Raw genomic sequence first — 20,282 nt, forward strand, 5'->3', positions numbered from 1 at the left:
CGATCGACTATGAAGCAAAAGAACTGTAATAAAATTATCCTTTTTTATAAACGTTTGTTTCAATTAACACTATGCGCTGGGTGCGATTTTCGTACATCAATTTTGGTTCTAATTTATGTTTAATAGTACCTTAAGTATTTTTTATAGCAAACGTCTTTTAAATTCCTTTTTTTTTAATGCTGGGAAATGCGTTTATGCAACCCCTCCGGAAATAGCGCATCCGAAGCTGCGCCGTTTCCGAAGGGGTATGTGTGACTCACCGGTATAAGGCAGCCAGAATAACCACTAAAACCCAGTAATGTTCCCACTCACCGCCTGGTGACTGGGTCACGGGGATACTAGCGCAATCGTCAGCAAACCCAGCCAGCGGCATCTGCCGGGGCAGAACCTCCACAAGGGGACCTTATCAAAGTCTCCAAACTCCGTCAGAGGCGTACCAGAAACGTCCAATAAAGTTCTGCCCTAAGTCCATCAACCTGAGACGTATTTATTAGGTATCATGTGCCTGTAATAAACGTATAAAGAACCTAAAGAATTTCATTCAGTATTGTATACGTATCAGCCATACTATCTATCTCATTTTATATTTCCTATAATAATATAGAAATTTAATCCCATGGTCTTGATAATTGCTGGAACGATTCTATTATTTATTTGTTCTGTGAGCCTCTATACTAAAGCGGTTCGTTAAAGCACCATTCAGGATTAATTTAAATAGATGGCTTTCTTTAGGTGGTACAAAGTTCACACAGTAATCTAGAAGATAAATAAAGAATAATAGAATTGTTATAAAGCTACAGCCCTTTACTTCAAAATGCGAAACTTTAACGAGATAATAATTATAAAATTTTTATCAGCTCATTGGTAAAATACGGTGATGTATTTTATAAAGGTTTAATATCTTATCCGTCCAAAACATATCATTATAATTCATGTAGATATTTCCGGTTACAATATGACACTGTGACACCTCTAAAAGAGCTCTAATCTGTAATAACAACTTAATATTATCATTGCGCTGGTTAAATTCATTGTTTTGTGAATTTATCAATTTAAACAAAAATACTTTAAAGTACCGACTTAATCATTTATCAACACACAGCTTAAACCGTATGAAAACTAGTTTTAATTTCAGATTTAAAACTAACTAGTCTTGCTACCGTACGTTTCTTTTATGACGTAGGCACTCGCTAAAAAATATTTTTTGAATTTCTATCCCGGATTACATAGGGGATGATAATTTCAATAGAAGTCCATTATTCATCAAGTTTATCATCGTCATCATTATCTCTTATTAGAAAATAAATTTCAGTTTTTAAAAACATAAATTTTTGTAATATCGCATTTTAAATCACGCAGATGTTGTTTCTAATCAAACAAGTGATCAAAAATCCTCTGCTTGATTTTTAAAGCGATATGTATTTAAAAGTGATAAATTAAACGAAAGAAAACGAATATCAGTCCTTTATGATACATTTATTGTATGCAGTTTACATCAAATAGTAACTATTCCATATCCAAAAACGATTAAGCTAGAGGTCTTGACAATATCGCATTTTATATGTTCACAATCTGCAACATCAGTCTAAACGATGTCCATCTGAAGAATACATTAAAATTAATTAGTTCGGCTTAACCAATATTACCGATTGCACATATAATATTATTATCTAAATAACATTAACATTTGGTACGAACCTCTCTTGAGATATTGGGAGTCATTTAATTTCTAATATTACAATATTAATAATTTAAAAATGGACATTATGAGAAAATTCACGAATTAGTTTGATGTGTTTTTGATTGATTCGCTTTTTCTCAGTTGTAGTTTCAAAAAGGATTGAATGATGCGTTACGTTAAGTTAATTTAAGGCTTTATATTATTTAAGAAGATATTAAAATCTACAGCCGGTAAACTCATAACTGACTGATCGACTGATGGCGTCAGGATAGGCTAAAAATCACATTGGTTCGAATACAAAAAAAACTGTCGTTTGGTATGAACCTCTCTTGAGACATTGGGAGTCATTTAATTTATAATATTACAATATTAATAATTTAAAAATGGACATTATGAGATTTTATTCCATTTTAATACGAATTAATTTGATGTGTTTGTGATTGATTCACTTTTCCTCAGTTGTAGTTTCAAAAAGGATTTAATGATGCGTTACCCTAAAGTTAATTTAATGCTTTATTTTATTTAAGAAGACATCAAAATCTACAGCCGGTAAACTCATGACATGACATTGGTTCGAATACAAAAAAAAAACTGTCGTTTAGGCTCAATAGTAGAGGGTTCTTAGACAAAGCTGTCACTTACAACAAAGACATTTGTGTCCAGAGTAGAACAAATACAAGTTATCATTATATCAAAGGTAATGTACGATATACAACAACTATTCACTATGGAGTTATTTACAATGGTTAAAACTACGAAACTATAGAAATGGAAATATTTAGAAATTACAAAATACAAATGTTTCCACTTGATAAGTTCTTAGAATATATAAAGCTATCACAATCTAATTCAATAAATTACTAACTTAGTCCGATAATATTTATTTACAATCAACAAATGATTTTAAGACTATTCGAGCTTTTAAGTCCAATCGTTGAAGCTGGTTAAAAAGATTTCGTTTCTGAGGTAGAACGTAAAAATAATTTAACACTAATAAGTTTAACATTAAGTACTCAAGTGACTATTTACAATCACACAATCACATTTACAGTGCACCGCAGAATAAAGTAAACATATTGCCAAGAAAATATTTTGTATGCCCATCCACATATTTTGCAAGTCACAAATACAGGCATAAGCAAAACAAAAAGTTTATATTTTATAATCATTTTAAATATTATAATAAACTACAAAAAGTTTCAATAATTTATAGTGAAATTCTTAATAAAGATAATTAAAATAATATATCGTCAAATTTTTAATTAAGAAAATTAATGAATGCTGCCAATTCGGTTGCACACAAATATTTCAAATAAAACTAAATTGACAAGTCTAACGATAGTGATATACTTTTCCAGAGGCAATAGACTGAAAATAATCAAACACTATATTTTCAGATCTAAATTAACATGTGTCACAATATTATTATACTTTTTCCTGGAGCTATAGAGAGCAAAATATCAGTTAGCTGTCAAGGACAAGTGCTATTTTTTTAAAACATAATTCATGCATTATTTTAATTAAAGTATTATAAAACTTCTAACTGAGGTTATAGAGTGAATAAGAATCGTACACTATACTTTTAGATCTAAACTGACCTGTCCAACAATAATGATACAATTTCCAGGAGCTATAGAGTGAAAATAATCGAACACTATACTTTTGGATCTAAATTGACATTTGAAAATTCTCTCTATAGTTATATACTATTAGTTACCAGTAGTTACAACAGAACAAAAATAAATCATACGCTTTAATTTAATATCTTATTTGATCTCACAATAGTTATACAACTTTCCATGAGATTCATAGTGAAAATTATACATACACTATAATTTTAGATCTGCCATTTTCGTTTTAGTTTTGATACAACAACTTGGTACAACTGTTGGGAGTTCGTAGAATATTTAGATGATCGTATTATTTATTACATTAAATATTTTTAGTTAACAAAAATAATTGGCAAAACATTAAACTTTCTTTATTCATTTTGTACTGATAATAAAAATAACCTAGTAACAAAATCCTATTTACAACTTTGCACGTAATATTTACATTAAATACGTAAAATAAAATAAATTAGTTGGTAATACTGGAAAAAATTTAAAGCTTATAATCAGAAAACACATATATTTAAAAATAATTAACTAAACAAATCAGTCCGTATTTTTCAATTGGTTAGTCGCATTTGAATCATTTCATATTTAAAAAAAATCTTGTAAGTACTTCATAAATTAATTTATATTACTATTAATGAGTATAACATTAACATTTTCATCATTAAATATTGAAATAACATTGATGATTCTATTTTTAAAATCAATTAATTTTTATTGAATAAAATGTTTCATATCTTGAGTTAGATGAATAATTTGAAATTATTTTTTGGTAAAGTTATTAAGTACATAGTTCTTAAATTTGTAAACTGTACTATCAAAATTTATTAATTCGTTAATTATTTAATAGGATATAAATCGATCTAGATCTACGGATACGATATCGTTAAAGATAAAAAAGTTTCGTACGAAAAAATTATTGAGCTAATTTAGCAAACAAAATATTGTCTATTATTTATTTATCATCGAGGGAAATTCCTTGGAAATTTAAGTGTGCTTTGATTAAACGTTGTGCTATTACTTTGAGAGTATATTTCCATAAATCACTTGCAAATAATCTTCACAGACTCGATCTTTTTTGCTTTTCTTAACCTTTCCTGCATGGCTATTAAATAAAATTGGCAAACAAAGTCTTTATTCAATTACAAACGTGGTGATCACGTTTTGACCGACATATTTCGCAATGCACCCGGCAACACCAAACGAAACGGCATCTGCATTTTTCTTCGTGGTCCCTCACTCTGGTTTGGTATCCTCGACCGCAGCAAAGCAATCGACACCCGTCCAAGCCCGCCGATGTCCTATTGCATGTCCTGCCTTTCGTGCCCAATATTCCTAGCCTATAAATAATTACAATAATTTGAAATAAAATATCATTATAAATAAATAAATATACTACGACCATACACACATAGCCATTTAGCCCCAAATTAGGCGTAGCTTGTGTTATGGGTACTAAGATGACTGATGAATATTTTTATGAATAGTATACATAAATACTTATAATATGCAGATAAACACCCAGACACTGAAAAAGGTTCATGTTCATCACACAAACATTTTCCAGTTGTGGGAATCGAACCCACGGCCATGTTCAGTCAGCCTTCAAACAAATTTAAGTTGAAATTGCAATATCGAAAAGATTATATATCTATTGCAACATTTGATTTATATATCAAGTAAAATACACTACAATTTTTATTATTTGTTTATTTAACAATAACTTTGTTTTTTCTTCACTTTATATTGGATATTGGATAGAAGCAGGCGTTACTTTGCGGAAATCCATGATATATTATCAAATTTAAGCTTAATTTGCTATACTCCGCGAAAAGCAGGAGAATCTGTGTGGTGTAATTTATAATTTCTTCAATCCTTATACTCCACACCAAACAGATCTTCGGCAATAGGGTATATTGCCGAAGATCTGTTTGGTGTGGAGCACGTTTTGCTCCGAAACCGGAGCATCCTCAGGAGATGTTGTCTTTACAATGAATAATTGTTAAGTGATTTGATAATAATCTTCACTTTATTATATATATTTTTTGCTGTAAAGTCACAAGACAAACTTTAGCGTAACGCATGTACTTATAATGTTTCCTACTTACCATCTCATGGGAAATCTGCTTAGCTTGACATTATTACTATAATAAAGCCCTACCGAAAAAAAAGCAAATCCGTCTGTAATTGACAAAGCTTATGCTCGAACATACGTTCGTAAAAAATTGATAAGCTCCTCATTTTTGATGGAAGTCTGTTAAAATAATTAACCTAATGAGTGTGTTTTAACTTACTCATCATTCGGTTCACAGTAGTCTGGGGAGTCCTCGAGGTAGACCAGATCAGTTTTATTCGGTTTCTTTATATCTGGGTGTAGCGGTCTCAGTTTTCTTATATTTTTGCCTTTTTTTCTCTCTACTACCTGTAAGTTAATAATTTTAATACTAAGTGTATAAGGTATATTATAAACATATTTTTACAATGGTTAACCTATTTAGAAGTACAGAGTTGTCACCATCATTATATCAACACATTACCGACCCACCGGCCGCGGGTCTCCTCCAACAATGAAAAGGGTATAGGCCCTAAGACCACCACGCTGACCCAGTGCGGATTGGTGGGCTCCACATGGCTTTGGAAATATTATGGAGAACTCTCAGGCGTGCAGGTTTCCTCACCAGTTAAAATATCACTTGCATCAATGTAAAGGATAAATGGATGCAAGTGATATTTTAACTGGTTAAAACGCACATAACTTAGAGAAGAGAGTTGTACAAATAGAAAAGTAGTATAAATAGTAGTTATATAAAAAAAATTAAGTAATAACCTAAGCTTTTCTCAAGTTAAACAATATTAAATAGTTCAACTATATTTAGAAGCGATGGTAGCGCATTGGATAGGAGCTCGACTTCACTTTCGTGGGGCCGAATTCGAATCCCAGCACGCACCTCTAAATTTTCTAAGTTTAATTAAAACGCACATAATTAAAATATTAATTGCTTTAACTGTGAAGGAAAACATCGTGAGGAACCTTGCATGCCTGAGAGTTCTATAAAATGTTCTCAAATGTGTGTGGAGTCCGCCAATCCACACTGAGCCAGCGTGGTGGACTACGACCTCAACCTCTTCTTATTGTGAGAGGAGACCCGTGCTCTGTATTGAGCAGGTAATGGGTTGGTGTGATGATGATGATGAAATTGTTCAAATCAGATTAGTTTAAGTTATCACTTCTGTCGGGCGTCCCGAGACGCTTATCACAAGTTTTTTTTTCCTTTTTAAACCAAATTTATCCATCGTCATAAGTTTAAGATCTATTTTGGAGAAATGTAAGGAACTCTTTAAATATTACAGGCACATTTACAGCGATTTGATTACTTTTTAAAGTATCCTGTGCAATTTATTTCAAAAAGCACCATATTAATAACGCCTTTCGAAAATAAAAGAATTTTGCAAATCCGCCTATAACTGACGGAGTTATGCTCGAACATACGTAGGTACATAAAAGTCGGTAAAAAAAATATCCTAATGAATGTGTTTTAACTTACTCATCATTCTGTTCACAGTAGTATGTGGAGTCCTTCAGGTAGACTTGATCATATTTAATCGGTAACGAATTATGTTTTTTTACTTTAGTTCAAGTGGTACTGTTGAATAATAAATTTCATATCAATGGATTACCTTAACGTGAGAAGCGCCCTCGTATCTAGTGCTCAGGACATCACCAACCAACCTCAGCTGAGGTAAACGACGCCAGCACACACGCACGGAGCAAGACCCGGACATTCCGTGACACTTGCACACACGCTGCATTCTCCCACGAACAGCCTGGAATAGTTCAACGAACAATCATTTGTCTGGTGGGAGGCTTTGGCCGTGGCTAGCTAGTACCCAACCGACAAATACGTGCCATACGGGTTCCAGTACGATGTCGCGTTGAAACCGATTATGGATGAATTATAACTGGCATACTCTCAACTTAGCTTGCTATCAACTTACCACCAGGTGAGATTGCAGTCAAGGACTTATTTGCAGTGGAATAAAAAAAAATCGTTCCTTAATTTAAATATTTTATTCCCACCTGATAGATATTTTCCGACGTGTAACGTAATTTTTTTTATTTATTTGTAATCAACAGTGTTACATTAAAAATATAGTTTTATATAAATTAACTTAAATCCCCCAGTCGTATGAAATAATACAAAGTTATCCTATGCGCTCACCTGGTGCCTTTTTAACTTTTTAGCACCAATAAATCAATGTCATTTCAATGTTCACAGACCCTGTCTATATGAAGTAATCTATGGTCCCGTGCGTCCATTTTTTATTACATTTAAATCTTAAGCACTGCTGTTTATAACGAACCAGTTTTTGTATTGAGAAAGTATTTCATGCTACAAAATAAATTTTGCATGTAGTTACGATTTCAGGGTCATACAAAGTTAGAGTCCTCTGCTCAAGTAATGATATTGTTTCTCAGAATGACGCTACATGTAATTAAAGTATATTCTTATACTTACTCTACGACCTGCTTCATTGTTATGTAAGTTCATTAGACCTTCATCAGTTTCCTTATCTTCTTTAGCGTCTACAAAGTCTCGACTGTACTTTTCGCCGTATCTTATATCCTGAAATAAAAGTTTCCAAATTGATTACATTTGTAACCATTTTGTCACAGAAATAAGATATTATCATCGTCATCATCTCAACCCATTGCTGGCCCTCTATAATAGTGCACGGGTCAACTACCGCAATGAGAAGGGTTCAGTCCGTAGTCCACCACGCTGGTCCATTGCGGATTGGACTTCGCATGCCTTTGAGAACATTATTGAGAACTTTCAGGCATGCAGGTTTCCTCACGATGTTTTCCTTCATGGTTCAACGATTGCAAGTCCTAAGTGCAGATTGCAAATGATATTTTTACTTACTTACTTAAAAAAGTAAGAGGTGCTTGCTGGAATTCGAACTTGGCCCCCCGAAAGTGTAGATGAAGCCTTAACCACTAGACTATCGCCGCTGCGATAATACAATATGGCACCACTAATATAATAATAAAAATGTAATAGGATCTTTCGTCAACAAATCGTTCGTTCTATAACAGTCAAGTGCTGAACTAAAGATCTCTCAGAACGGGACGGTTTGTCCATGATCACCATGCTGGACAGACGAGTTGGTGATATAGTAGTAGTACCACAGAGAACGTTAATCCCCCTTCTCTGTTATATTAACGCGGGTTCCGTACGAGGCGACCAAAGAAACACAATAGAGTACTTTATAAACACAATAGAGTACTTTATAATTTTTTTTGTTTCTTGTTTATTTGTCGTAGTATAATTATTTATTTATTAATTTTACCGCGCTAAATTTACCTTTAGCTATCTTTAGAATGCAAAAGATGACTTAACAAAATATCAGTTAAGCGGTCAAGGACAAGTGCTATTTTTTTAAAACACAATTCATGCAATATTTGAGTTATTAATCATAATATATATGTTATATTTACCTGCAGTTTTTCCCGAATTATAGTAAGTAGTCTTGTAATAAATAGGCAACAAACAAACAGAAAAAACTTTCGCATTAATTATATTATTTTGCATAGTATCGCATAGTATGGATAATCTGAATTATTTACCTCTGAACAGCCACCCCACTGCCAGTGCCGTGGTGTACGCTTTCTCACACGAGCATCGCAAGAACACTCATTTAGTTCGCCCCGACTGCAGGACCGTGCTACAGTATGTGCTAATGCTGCTGCAGATAGTGCGTGAACAAAAGCAGATTCGCGTGATTCTGTAATGCAAAGATGTAACTATTATCAACCCATTACCAGCCCTCTACAGGCACACGAGTCTTATCTCAGAATGAGAAGGGTTTAGGCCTCACTCCACTGTCCAATTCAGTACCTATTAGTAGACTTAACACGCCTTTGAGAACATTATTGAAAACTCTCAGGCATGTAATTGTCCTCGCGATGTTTTTCTACAGTGGTAAAACACATGATTTTTTTTCCCAAAATTAAAAACTCACGTAAATCCAAAAAGTTTTAAATGCCGGAGATCCAACTCAGTAACCTAGGTTAGTTTTAACGACTAGGCTGTCAACAACTTACTTACTTATACCTATATTTTTTAAGAATGAAAATTAGATAATATAAAGTAAATTAATATTTGAGAAAACATCTTCACAAAATGTTATAAAATAGTTCACTGACCGACTGAATTTGGTTTATCCAAAAACAAAGATCCCTACAATGTTGAAATAAGGTAGTAAATAAGCTAACTTCCCAGATTATGTATAAAGCCCTATGGATCAAATAAGACTGGACATGTTACCAGTGGGATACGTTAAACAAACTGAGCAACTCCGTCAACAAGTACACACGTGATCCCAGTAATCGACATTTGAAAATAAACAAGATACATGAAGAAAAGGAATTCCTTGAACACAGTCTTGAAGTGGACTATCCCATTTGTCTGACATGAAACATAGTTCATAAGGCGCCTTTAAAATAAACAATTTACTTTAGTTTTAATTACATAGCTGTTGATATGAGGAGATCCTAGAAGTACTAGAGCTACCGACATAGGTAAAAGAGTCGCAAAGCTCGAATAACCAATGAAACGTTGGTCGACCTACAACCAGGTAAGCAGACGATATCAAGCTAGTCACTGGGAGCCGCTAGAAACAAGCGGCCCGTGCCTGTGGATTTAGGAACTCCGTACAAAAGATCTTGCCTGAATCTGAATTCTGGCCTAATTTATATAATTGTAAGGGTATTCATGTAAACCTCTCATAACTTTTGAACGGCTTGATCGATTGGATCGCGATTTACGGCATTCAAAATAGCTTCACTAAATTTAGATTTTCTACAATTTCAAGATCGATTCGGACCGATAGATTCAGATAATCTCAAAAATAAAAATTTTGAAAAACTGTTTTTTTAGAATAACTTTAAAACGGCTCTGATCGATCCCAAAAACTAATCAGCTCTTAAGCTTGATAAACCCCGACGATCGCCGCCAATCTGGTCAAAATCGGTTGATCCGTTCGACAGAAAACGAAAAATTTCGAAAAGTGCTTTTTTAGAATAATTTTGTCAATTTCTGATTGATTTTGGATCTAGAATTCTTCATAAAATGAAACTTCTATCAGACTTTCGAGCTCGAAGAACAAAATAAGTATGGAATTAGCGGAAAGTTGCAGGGCTGGCCTTTAGGTCAACCGTTTTCCTAAATTTTTTTATACCAATAATTGACGGAGCAAGCAGTTTTCCCTAATGGTAAGTAGAAAACGGGCACGCAAGGAGCACGCCCTCCTACATGCCGCCCTGTGTCCATCAATTTGAGGTGTTAAGTCTCATGTTCCTGTAATAAAACCGATATACTATCTATATTGAATGATAAAAGCGCAAGCTAAAATATATTAAAAAGCAACGGATGTTTAAAGATCACATCAAAATTTGGCATGATAGAAATGGATTGCACATTGTTTATATTATTTGAAACCTAGCTTGGACAGGTGGTTGGTTTAGTTTACATTTTAATAATTTTACGAACGCAGAATTGATTAAATCATGGATCTGCTTATTTATTGTAATATGAAATTGTTTTATTTTTATGAATCTTCATTAATATGAACATTTGGAACGGGAAATATGACCAGTTGAGAAGTTATTATATTCGCAACTATGTGTTTTCAAACTCTTCATTTGTATCCAGAACACGATTAAATTTAAAGATCAAGTCCATGCAAAATATTAGCCTCCATTGGAAATAGCTTAAGTTATATTAGTCCCTATAATTGCATAAATACACGCGTTAACTTGCTACTCAAGTCCAGAATTAGGTTTACTTACATTCAGATTGTAATATAAACAGCTTTGACGAACGAGACTGTTCAAAGTGAGTCCGGTAACATCAAAGGGCATGTGGCGTTCACTTAACACCATCCTTTGAACTGGGATCACCGTTGAGGTGAGGTTCGCAAACGATAATTGTTTAAGTGTTTACAGCTCGCTTTGAATCAGTACGATGAGAACGGAAATTTTAAATTTTATGACTTGATATTACAAACATTATATTGCTGTTAGACCGACAACAACAGTTTATAACTTACCCATAAGTTTAAAATGAAAAGTTAAGATTAAAATTATATAATGGTGTAAAATATAAATAAATATTGTGCTACTTACTAAATTTTAGCACACCGCCAAATATATCAGTAGAGTTGTCAACAGTACTGCAGTTCCAGCGGCTATTTCGAAACTGATGCTGACACTCTTCAATCGCCTGCTGCGCTCCCATTTGAATCACCTGAATAAAAGGAAATATAATATTATAAATAATAATAATAATAAATTACATATACAAATGGCTGCACGGTTATATACCTTGGCCTTTTACCTACGGGGAAAAAAATACAAAATGTACAGGTAAAATACATCTATCAGCATTTGTACTCGTAAATAGGACAGATAGGTAATTTGGAGATTTCTTTCAAATTTTCTTTAATATAATCATGATAATAACGGAGATCAACGACCCGACGATAATAATATTTGGCCAAGAGATGCGGGTTCCCGCAATGCGATTAAGAGGTCCTTAACTCAATTTCCGATTATCAATTTAACATTTAATGGAAAGAATAAAATGAATTTAGGGCGTGGACTATCATTGCTATTAACTGCTATAAATACTGATACTGATATAAATTGCTTATACACTCTTGAATCCTTAATCTTAGTACGTCAAATCTTGAACTACAATAATAAAACGACATTTTATACTAGGGCATTGAAATTGTTAAAATTATTCCTGATGATGGGAATAACTACATTCGCGATCTTAAATCTAAGGCTACGATTATTTTTGCTATCAACATTATCATCTCGCAACGAGTTATTATAGTAGATAGATAGTGATAGTTGACGTAAGCAGGGCATGAGAGGAAATCGTCCAGCAACATCCCATGCTGTGACCGTCTACCTGAGCTGAAGGTGTTAAGCCTCATGTGCCTGAAATTACATTGGCAACCATGTAATTTACTAAAATACCTTCAGACCAGAACAAAGCATTGCAACTAATTAGATATCCAAATTTATATAGAACTAGCGGACCCCAGCGCCATCTATCGGGCTGATTTGTGAATCTAAACCATCCAGGGTGCCACCCAAACGCATACCGAAAAATTCATTCAAATCGGTCCGGCCGTTTAGGAGGAGTTCAGTGACATACACACGCACACAAGAAATATATATATATAAATTTTATGGTATAAAGCTCTTTTCAATAAGCTTGCGTTGTTGTTGCGGGCCTACAAGATGTAGGTCCTGGGATAGATTCACGACCGAGCCAATTTTAGAAATAAATTTCTAAATGGGTCTGTGCTGAATAAAAATTGAATTTTCTGATACGTCAATGCCCTTAAATACTCTGTGGGATAATCATTACAGATACCAATAATCTATCTCAAAATATAGCGAGATCACAGCAATATTCATAAACTTTTAGACCATGAAAAGAAAGAGTAAATAAATTCTTTGTTTTTATGTTCGATACAATGTAAAAATGCAAACTAAAAGTAGACTAGAATACAAATTGTGGTTAATCTGTATTCGATTACTCAATTAATGTAAAATCGAAACAAATATTCCATTAGGAACATAATGTACATTGGAATTTTATCTCGTTTGCCATCTTGAATTAAAATCTTGTACATAAAGATTTTATTTCATGAGCGTCATTCCAGCTAATTGCTATTTGATGAGCCGCTTCGATTTTTACTGTTTAAGTCGACTTTATTATCATACTTGTAATTTTCCATATTAACATAAAATATTGTAAATGGAAAACACATAGATTATACCCACTGACGTAAAAAGAAATTAGTCATTTATTATCTTCAAAATTCGGGTAATTAGATTAAAGGTAATCAGATTTTGTAACTAATGCTATATAGATTTACGAGGATATTATTTTCCTACCTGCACCATTTTATCAGAAAGCATACACAATTGCTTTTGTCGCTCGACAAGGTACTCCAACCTGTGACAGCTTTCCTTGTGCAATGTCGTAAAAATTTCCAATGAAGTGTTGGATGATTGGATAGGCCTATTCGGTGCTGCTAAGTTCCTGAAACAAAATAAAAATAGATCCTTTCAAATGATGTTATAACAAAATTCATAAAGAATTGTTTACTAAATTTAATTAAAGAACAGGTTTTACAAGAGTAAGGAGGAGGAGGAGTATTAGTAAAGGAGGAAATTGCAATGAAGAGAAATTAAAATAAACACAATTTGCATAGTAAATGATGAGATACCTTCGTAAGTGGAATGTATCTTGTCATACTTAAATGAAAGCAAACACCCATCCCGGCTCTTGGCAAACATTGGAGACAGGATAATTGTTAGTGAAATAAACATAGCTAATTTGCTTGCTCTGAAATTCCACCCAACTCAACACAAGAACCGAGAACGAGTTTCATACTATAAATAACAATGTTAAACATCATCGTCTGACAATTCAAATGAAGTGAGCTTAGTGAGAGCACCCTCGTAAACAATGCATGTAAGCTAAGGTAATTAGTCTCGAGACGTCCGCTCCGTACGAACTCTGGCACTCGAGTGCGAAATGCCACTCGAAGAAAACAAAACTCGCTATTACCTACCCTCCGCTTTTGTTCTTTAAAAAAATTCTCTATTCAAACCGGCCAATGGGAACGGGCGCGCCACAGTACGTTGATTGGCCGACGACCTCCCTTGAGTGCAAGTGGAAATAAAAAGTGCTCGGGTAAATGAGGCGCGCTGTCTCTTTTTGTCTTTGGCAGGACGTGTATGTGTATTCCGCTCGGTTTTTCGTTTTAATTGCAAACATGAGAGGATGTGTAAAGGGTTGTAAGACCTTGAGTGCCGCACGTGCAGAGACTGCGGCATCGGGGAAGCGCATTCAACTTGTTTATGGGGGGAAAGGATCTTGTTTATGTCATCCATGTTGTCAGATGGGAGTTACAACGTAATATTTCTGTACGACTACCTAGTTGTCTTGTCTACCTAGATTCATTATATGGGTCAATTAAAATTGAGTGCACTTGTAGTAACAGTACTTAAGTGGTCTACAGGTTGTTACCTTCTATTAAGCAGGCTCAACTTATTTTAATACGGTGGAAGAGAATGAGCGAAAGACAATAAGACCTCCGCCTCCGCTTAATATGTAGGTAGATTAAATTGGAATAAATGTAAAAATAAATCCAATGGAACGGTCCACATCGAGTATGTAATTCACTAATTTCTATAATCAATCAGTGTAGGTCGAAATGCAAAATAAACAGTCGCGTGCTGTGAAGCAATAAAACTGGCTACACTGACAAATAGTTTTACCCACTTTACGCTTGCTACGTGAAATTGCGTGAAAATGTTTTTATTTTATTTGGACTAAGTAAGTATAAGAAAGTCGAGAAAATATGACATATATTCTTTGATTTTAAGTTTTCCGCAGACTTATACCAAATGTCCCGCTTTAGTCCATTTCTAAAATTTAGCACTCATACGAGTATTATTATGTCATTAGGTAAATTTCCGCGTCTCAGAAAGCACGTTAATTTGTCGATCCCAGTTATATTAATTGCGTACATTTACCAATAGATTTAATATTATCTAGCATACGAATTACCTTAAAAGCCCACAAAACTAAATAAGAACTAGAAAACTCTAAGGTTAATAAACCCTTCTCACCTAAAATGAGAAATAGCCCAGGAAATACACTGATGCACATTGTGCTCTTTCTTTCACCTATTGAATTAATATTATAGTTAATTCATTATTTTTTAAGTTTTATTTTTACTTGTTAATTGTTTTTTAAATATTTTTTTTTTAAATATTAAAGATAAATGAAATATCTGTACACGGTTAACGAAGTTATTATTGAGAAATAAATCGTTCCGCAAAACTTAATTTGTCACCATTTTTAATAAAACATTAGACCAAAATTCATTTAAAACATCAAGAGAGAAGAAAAAAAAGTCCCCGCTAGTTTCAACTTCCCCATTCAGTATTTTCAGCAACAAAAGAAGCACGCTATGCCACAAAACCTAGAGAACGCTACTTGGAAGTACTTCAATTTGAAAAATGTTGTTCTAAGGACTCTTTAGCCAGTTTAAAGAAGAAAATACAATTTTTTATTTCCAGCAAAGTTTATGACAAGTTAGTGCTTGACTGCAATTTTGCTTGGTATACGTTATACGATGCAGTAAAAACGGCTAAGATAGTAAGCTTCGGTAACTTTAGCTGTTTTCTGATTTTCCTATTCTAGCTCTGTCACAAGTTGCTTTAGGTAGGTACTGGTAGTATAATATCTGTAGATTGGGATTATTTATAGCTTACTAGATATTCCCTACGGCTTCGCCCGCGTAATTTTCGGGACGCAACGTACATAGACTACACCTATAGTCATAAATGAGATTTTCGTCAAACATTTTGTTATCTTTCGTTAAAAATGTATTTTTTTTTAATAACAAATATCCTATATTACTTCTGATACCTCTAAAAATACGTGTACAAAGTCTCATGGTGATGGGTTAAGTAGTTTTCGCGCGAGAGCGTAACAAACAAACTTACATTCACATTTCCAATATTAAGGAAGGAAGGAGGAAGGATAAATCGCTGTTTAAACTTGATTTGGTCCCATATGGGATCTGTTTATTGTACTCTACATATCTGATAATCGGTGCTTGCATATTTCTTAATATTTATTTTCACCAGTTACCAGTTATATTCACCATCATCATTATATCTACCCAGTACCGGCCCACTACAGGGCAAGGCTCTCCTCTCACAAAGAGAAGGGTTGGGCTGTAGTGCCCACTTTTGTATTCTAAAATTATCGGAGACAAAATATCAATTAGTGAAATATGAAACAGGTGTTAGATAGGCATTGATTTTCAATTATTATAATTAAAATATTCAATTATTTTAATTTAAGTTGGCGAACGAAGTTATACAATTATGTAAACATATATGTGGGAACGTTTCATAAGTGCCTACATGAATAAAGAAAATTTGAATTTTGAATTTAACTATTCATTTATTCTTTTTCTAATAAAATTAATAAATTTGAAGCAGCAATTTAGAATGTTATATGTACAAACAGTGAAATATTTTAATTTAGGTTCAACATTTCAACAACCATTTATTTGAATTTACACTACAGTACGAAGTACCTTTCCGTTGTCGTAAGAAGTTCTGTTAGCATTCTATCGTTTATAGCTCAATTGGCATCATGGTGAGAAAAATACAACGCAAGTAAAACCAAATTAAACTCTGTCTGATTTTAATAGAGTCCTAAATTGTTTGTGAGTTATACTATTTTGTTAGTAACCTATGTAAAGCGGTAAGTTAGTTATTTATTACAAAAAGTGACCTATAATCGGAAAAACAGTTATTGAACTGAACATCATATGTAAATTGTCTATCAATATTGTGTAGATGTAAAGATAAGAAGACCTATCAAACTGTACTTAGATTGTACGAAGTTTTTTGTTTATTTCTTCATTATCAACGTCATCAGTATACAACTGTTGGAAATAATAATTATACAGACTGTAGCATGATTCACACATTTAACATACGTAAGTATTCTTATAATATAAAAGATGACTATAACATCTAAATCCTGAACTTAAATCTCACAGATTTGAAGATAAGGATTTTTGAGTGAAGTAACTACCAAAAGTTTTACCTATAATTTCCCCCACAGAATTAACAACGTACAGAAACCGTGTACACGACTAATATTGAAGCATAAAAAAAACTCCCCTTTATAGTTGTTTCTCGAACAAAGTCACTTTATACTTCAGTTGAAAGTAATAATTTTTCATCTAATGTTCTTAACGTTTACCATAATCATACGAGAATGAGAAAAAGCTAGCAACATTCCGCTGGTTTGTTTCATGTCTCACTTTACAGACGTGCGCGAGGCTTTTTCACTGTTTTTGGACACAATGCATTGCATACAATATTGGCTGAATGAGGATTCTGTATGTTCTTAATTCTGTGGTTTTACCTATAGTTTCAACCCTTATAGGTCAGAAACTGGAATCCACGTCCACCTAACACCTGGAAATCGTTTTTTTTTAATTGAATTTGAATTTGAATCTTATATATATATATAAGACTAAGGACTGACTGATCTATAAACGCTCAGCTCTAACCACTTGACGGATCGGGCTGAAATTTTGCACACAGGTAGTTATTACAACGTAGGTATCTGCTAAGAAAGAATTTTTAAAATTACAACCCTAAGAGGGTTAAATGGGGAATGAAAGTTTGTATAAAATTTTTCATTATTCAATTTATTTTTCAAGTTACATTAATGAGACTTTGATTTTAGATTTTCGATTAAAAATAAAGAAAACATGTTTCACAAATTGTAAAAATTCCAAGTCCAAAGGCATTAAATAGGGAATGAAAATGTATATGAAGGTTTCGGATTTTTTAAGTAATTTACGTTCATATTTTTCTATTAGTACCAAGTCATTTTTTAAACCTTTGAAGTTAAATTTTACCACATCAATTTAATTTAACGTGAGCGAAGCCGCGGGCAAAAGTTAGCGGGCGAACTTTTTTAAATTCTATAATCGTTGTGATTTGAAACTTGATGAAACAAAAATGCGTCACGATAAAGAAAGATAAAACAATTTTAGTAACCATGGAAACTGAACAATATGTTATATACTTATATAATATTTAACGTTACAATAGTATTAAGCTTGGTAAAAAATAGTAATCCTTACACTTATCCTAATACTCCTAATAATCTATAATGCCTTAATATGAAATGCACACAGAATTTACTTTTTTTTTAATTAAGATTTTACTCTATCTATTTCTTTCTATTCAATAATTTTTTTGTTAGTAGCAGTTCCTTCACTGTACAGACTGTGTCCTTACATTTAACTTAAAGACTTACTACCATTGAAAATCGAGAAGCGTAACTAAATTGTATTTTTTGGGTTGGTAGGTAGGTAATATCCTGTTTACCTGCAGCATAAGGACCTCCCGCTTTGAAAAAAGATTATGCAGCTTTTACAATTAATACGTTATTTTATATAATACTAGATGTTGCCCGCGTCTTTACTTGTTATCGTTTGGGTTTTGAAAAATTCACCGGGAACTGTTTGTATCCCGTGCTAAAAAAAATCACCAGGATTCAAGGTATATTTATGCAACAAGTCGGTTTAACTGCTATCCTGTGCAAAGGCAATAATCATTTTTTGGTACATCCTAGAATAGGGGAAACCCAGGTGCTTTTAACGTATAAAAGTTCTATGTCCGTCTCTAGAATGCGAACCGTGTCAATCATCTAGGGTGCCAAGTGTGAGATTGTCCACCTTTGTTTACTTATCCGATCGCGTTAAAGTTAACTAAGATTGATATGGTATCTTAGAGGCGCAATCTAGTGACAATGCTGGGAAACCATACCAACCATGTCACTAGATGGCGCTCTCTTAATGCCATATAAAAAGTAATCGTATAAATAGTTTAGATAGAATCGAGAAATGAATGAAGAAAGATGTTGATAACCTGAAACTTCTAACCGCCGGTTGCCGCGCCGCCGTGACTAAATGGTCTATGGTCCCACACGTCCCTTTATGAATGCCGCAACGCGTGAAATAGCGTTTAAAACTTTACCGGCGTCGATTGTTGGCCTAGGTTCAGTGCCTTGCTGGACTTCCTTATTATACGTTAAATGTTGCTAAACAATTTATCACAATATTTAAATCTATTGTAAATGTTGTTAATGCTTCTTCTGCGTTTCCCAGAATTGATACCTATTATTAGGATCATAATTCAATTAGAGGGATGAGAGGGATCTACTGAAGCTGAGAGTTTAGCTCACAAATTCGTTTTGCAGTGGCGTGGTGGGGTCACTACTCCCATATACATTTGTAGTTATGTCCAATAGATATGTCGTTCGCGTAGGTATACGAATCCGCGTAGCCACAACCGAAGCGTCTCACCAGACTAGGCTAGGGAAATTTATCATTATCATCAACATTTTCAGCACGCAAGTGTCCACTTCTGGATATAGGCTTTTCTAAAAGTGCACAACCACACACGGTCTTCCGCCGTTCTCATCCAGCTGTTCCAGCCACAATTGGAGGGAAACTTTTTCTTATTGCTACGCCCTATCTTAAGACATAGATGCAAGTAAATAAATAAACAAAAGAAACATAAATTTCAAAATGGCCTCTACCAGGAATTTAAACCCGAGACCTCCCACTTATAATACCACAGCGCTCACTACCAACGAGGTCGACAAAACTTGCATAATTTAAAACATTTAGTTCTAACGGATATAACTTTTTTATGTTTAAATAACTTAATATTGTATTAACTCAAAAAAAACAATTCCAAAATGCCACCATAATTTGAATACCGAAATGAGAGCTATTATATTTTTTATTTTTGCTATAAAATCAAATGAATGCTATTTTCTTTTATAAATATCTTATAGATGTGTTGAGACGGCGCGTGCTTGAAACTCAACGGAAATCATCAGCAATCAGTGCCTAGTAGGTAATAGTAGATATACGGTTGCTATGCAAAAAACCTATAATCTAACTATATCTCTATAAATGATTAGCCTAATTATTGTTATCGCTTCAGGAAACAACGTTGCATATTGCTGACGAAATGTGATGCTTATGTGTGTTCACCATACATCTCGGTTTTAGTGGGATTGCCCCACTTTCAGTATGAGGCTCGTTTTCCTTGATATTTCGATATCTCAAAAAGTAGTTTGGTAAGTGCCCCATTCACTACTGGGGCCTGATTATCTAAGGCGTTGTGAGTTTAAATGCGCGCGAATTGCATCTTGTGACGTAATGGCACCAAGTCTACACATCGAAATGTAATAGAGAATTATAGGGTCATGTGGAGGAATTTAACACTCGCTGCAAAAAGAGGGGTGATATCAATGTTATCGTTTTTTCAG

At 33.6% G+C, this 20,282-nt stretch overlaps 1 protein-coding gene across 1 annotated transcript in view; it reads right to left on the reverse strand.

Annotated features, from left to right (window-relative positions):
- Positions 1-4,262: 4,262 nt before the first annotated feature.
- LOC120634990 (protein Wnt-1-like) overlaps positions 4,263-20,282 on the reverse strand; it is an 88,150-nt gene continuing 72,130 nt past the window's right edge. Inside the window, exons 2-8 of the mRNA XM_039905926.1 lie at positions 13,277-13,424; positions 11,486-11,606; positions 8,927-9,084; positions 7,815-7,922; positions 6,976-7,122; positions 5,592-5,719; positions 4,263-4,637 (exon numbers count right to left, since the gene is read on the reverse strand). Coding sequence (XP_039761860.1) covers positions 4,436-4,637; positions 5,592-5,719; positions 6,976-7,122; positions 7,815-7,922; positions 8,927-9,084; positions 11,486-11,606; positions 13,277-13,424 — 1,012 coding nt within the window. The 3' untranslated portion in view covers positions 4,263-4,435. The remainder of the gene's footprint in view (positions 4,638-5,591; positions 5,720-6,975; positions 7,123-7,814; positions 7,923-8,926; positions 9,085-11,485; positions 11,607-13,276; positions 13,425-20,282) is intronic.

Source organism: Pararge aegeria, chromosome 1 (genome assembly GCF_905163445.1).
Source record: "Pararge aegeria chromosome 1, ilParAegt1.1, whole genome shotgun sequence".
NCBI classification, from domain to species: Eukaryota; Metazoa; Arthropoda; class Insecta; order Lepidoptera; family Nymphalidae; genus Pararge; species Pararge aegeria.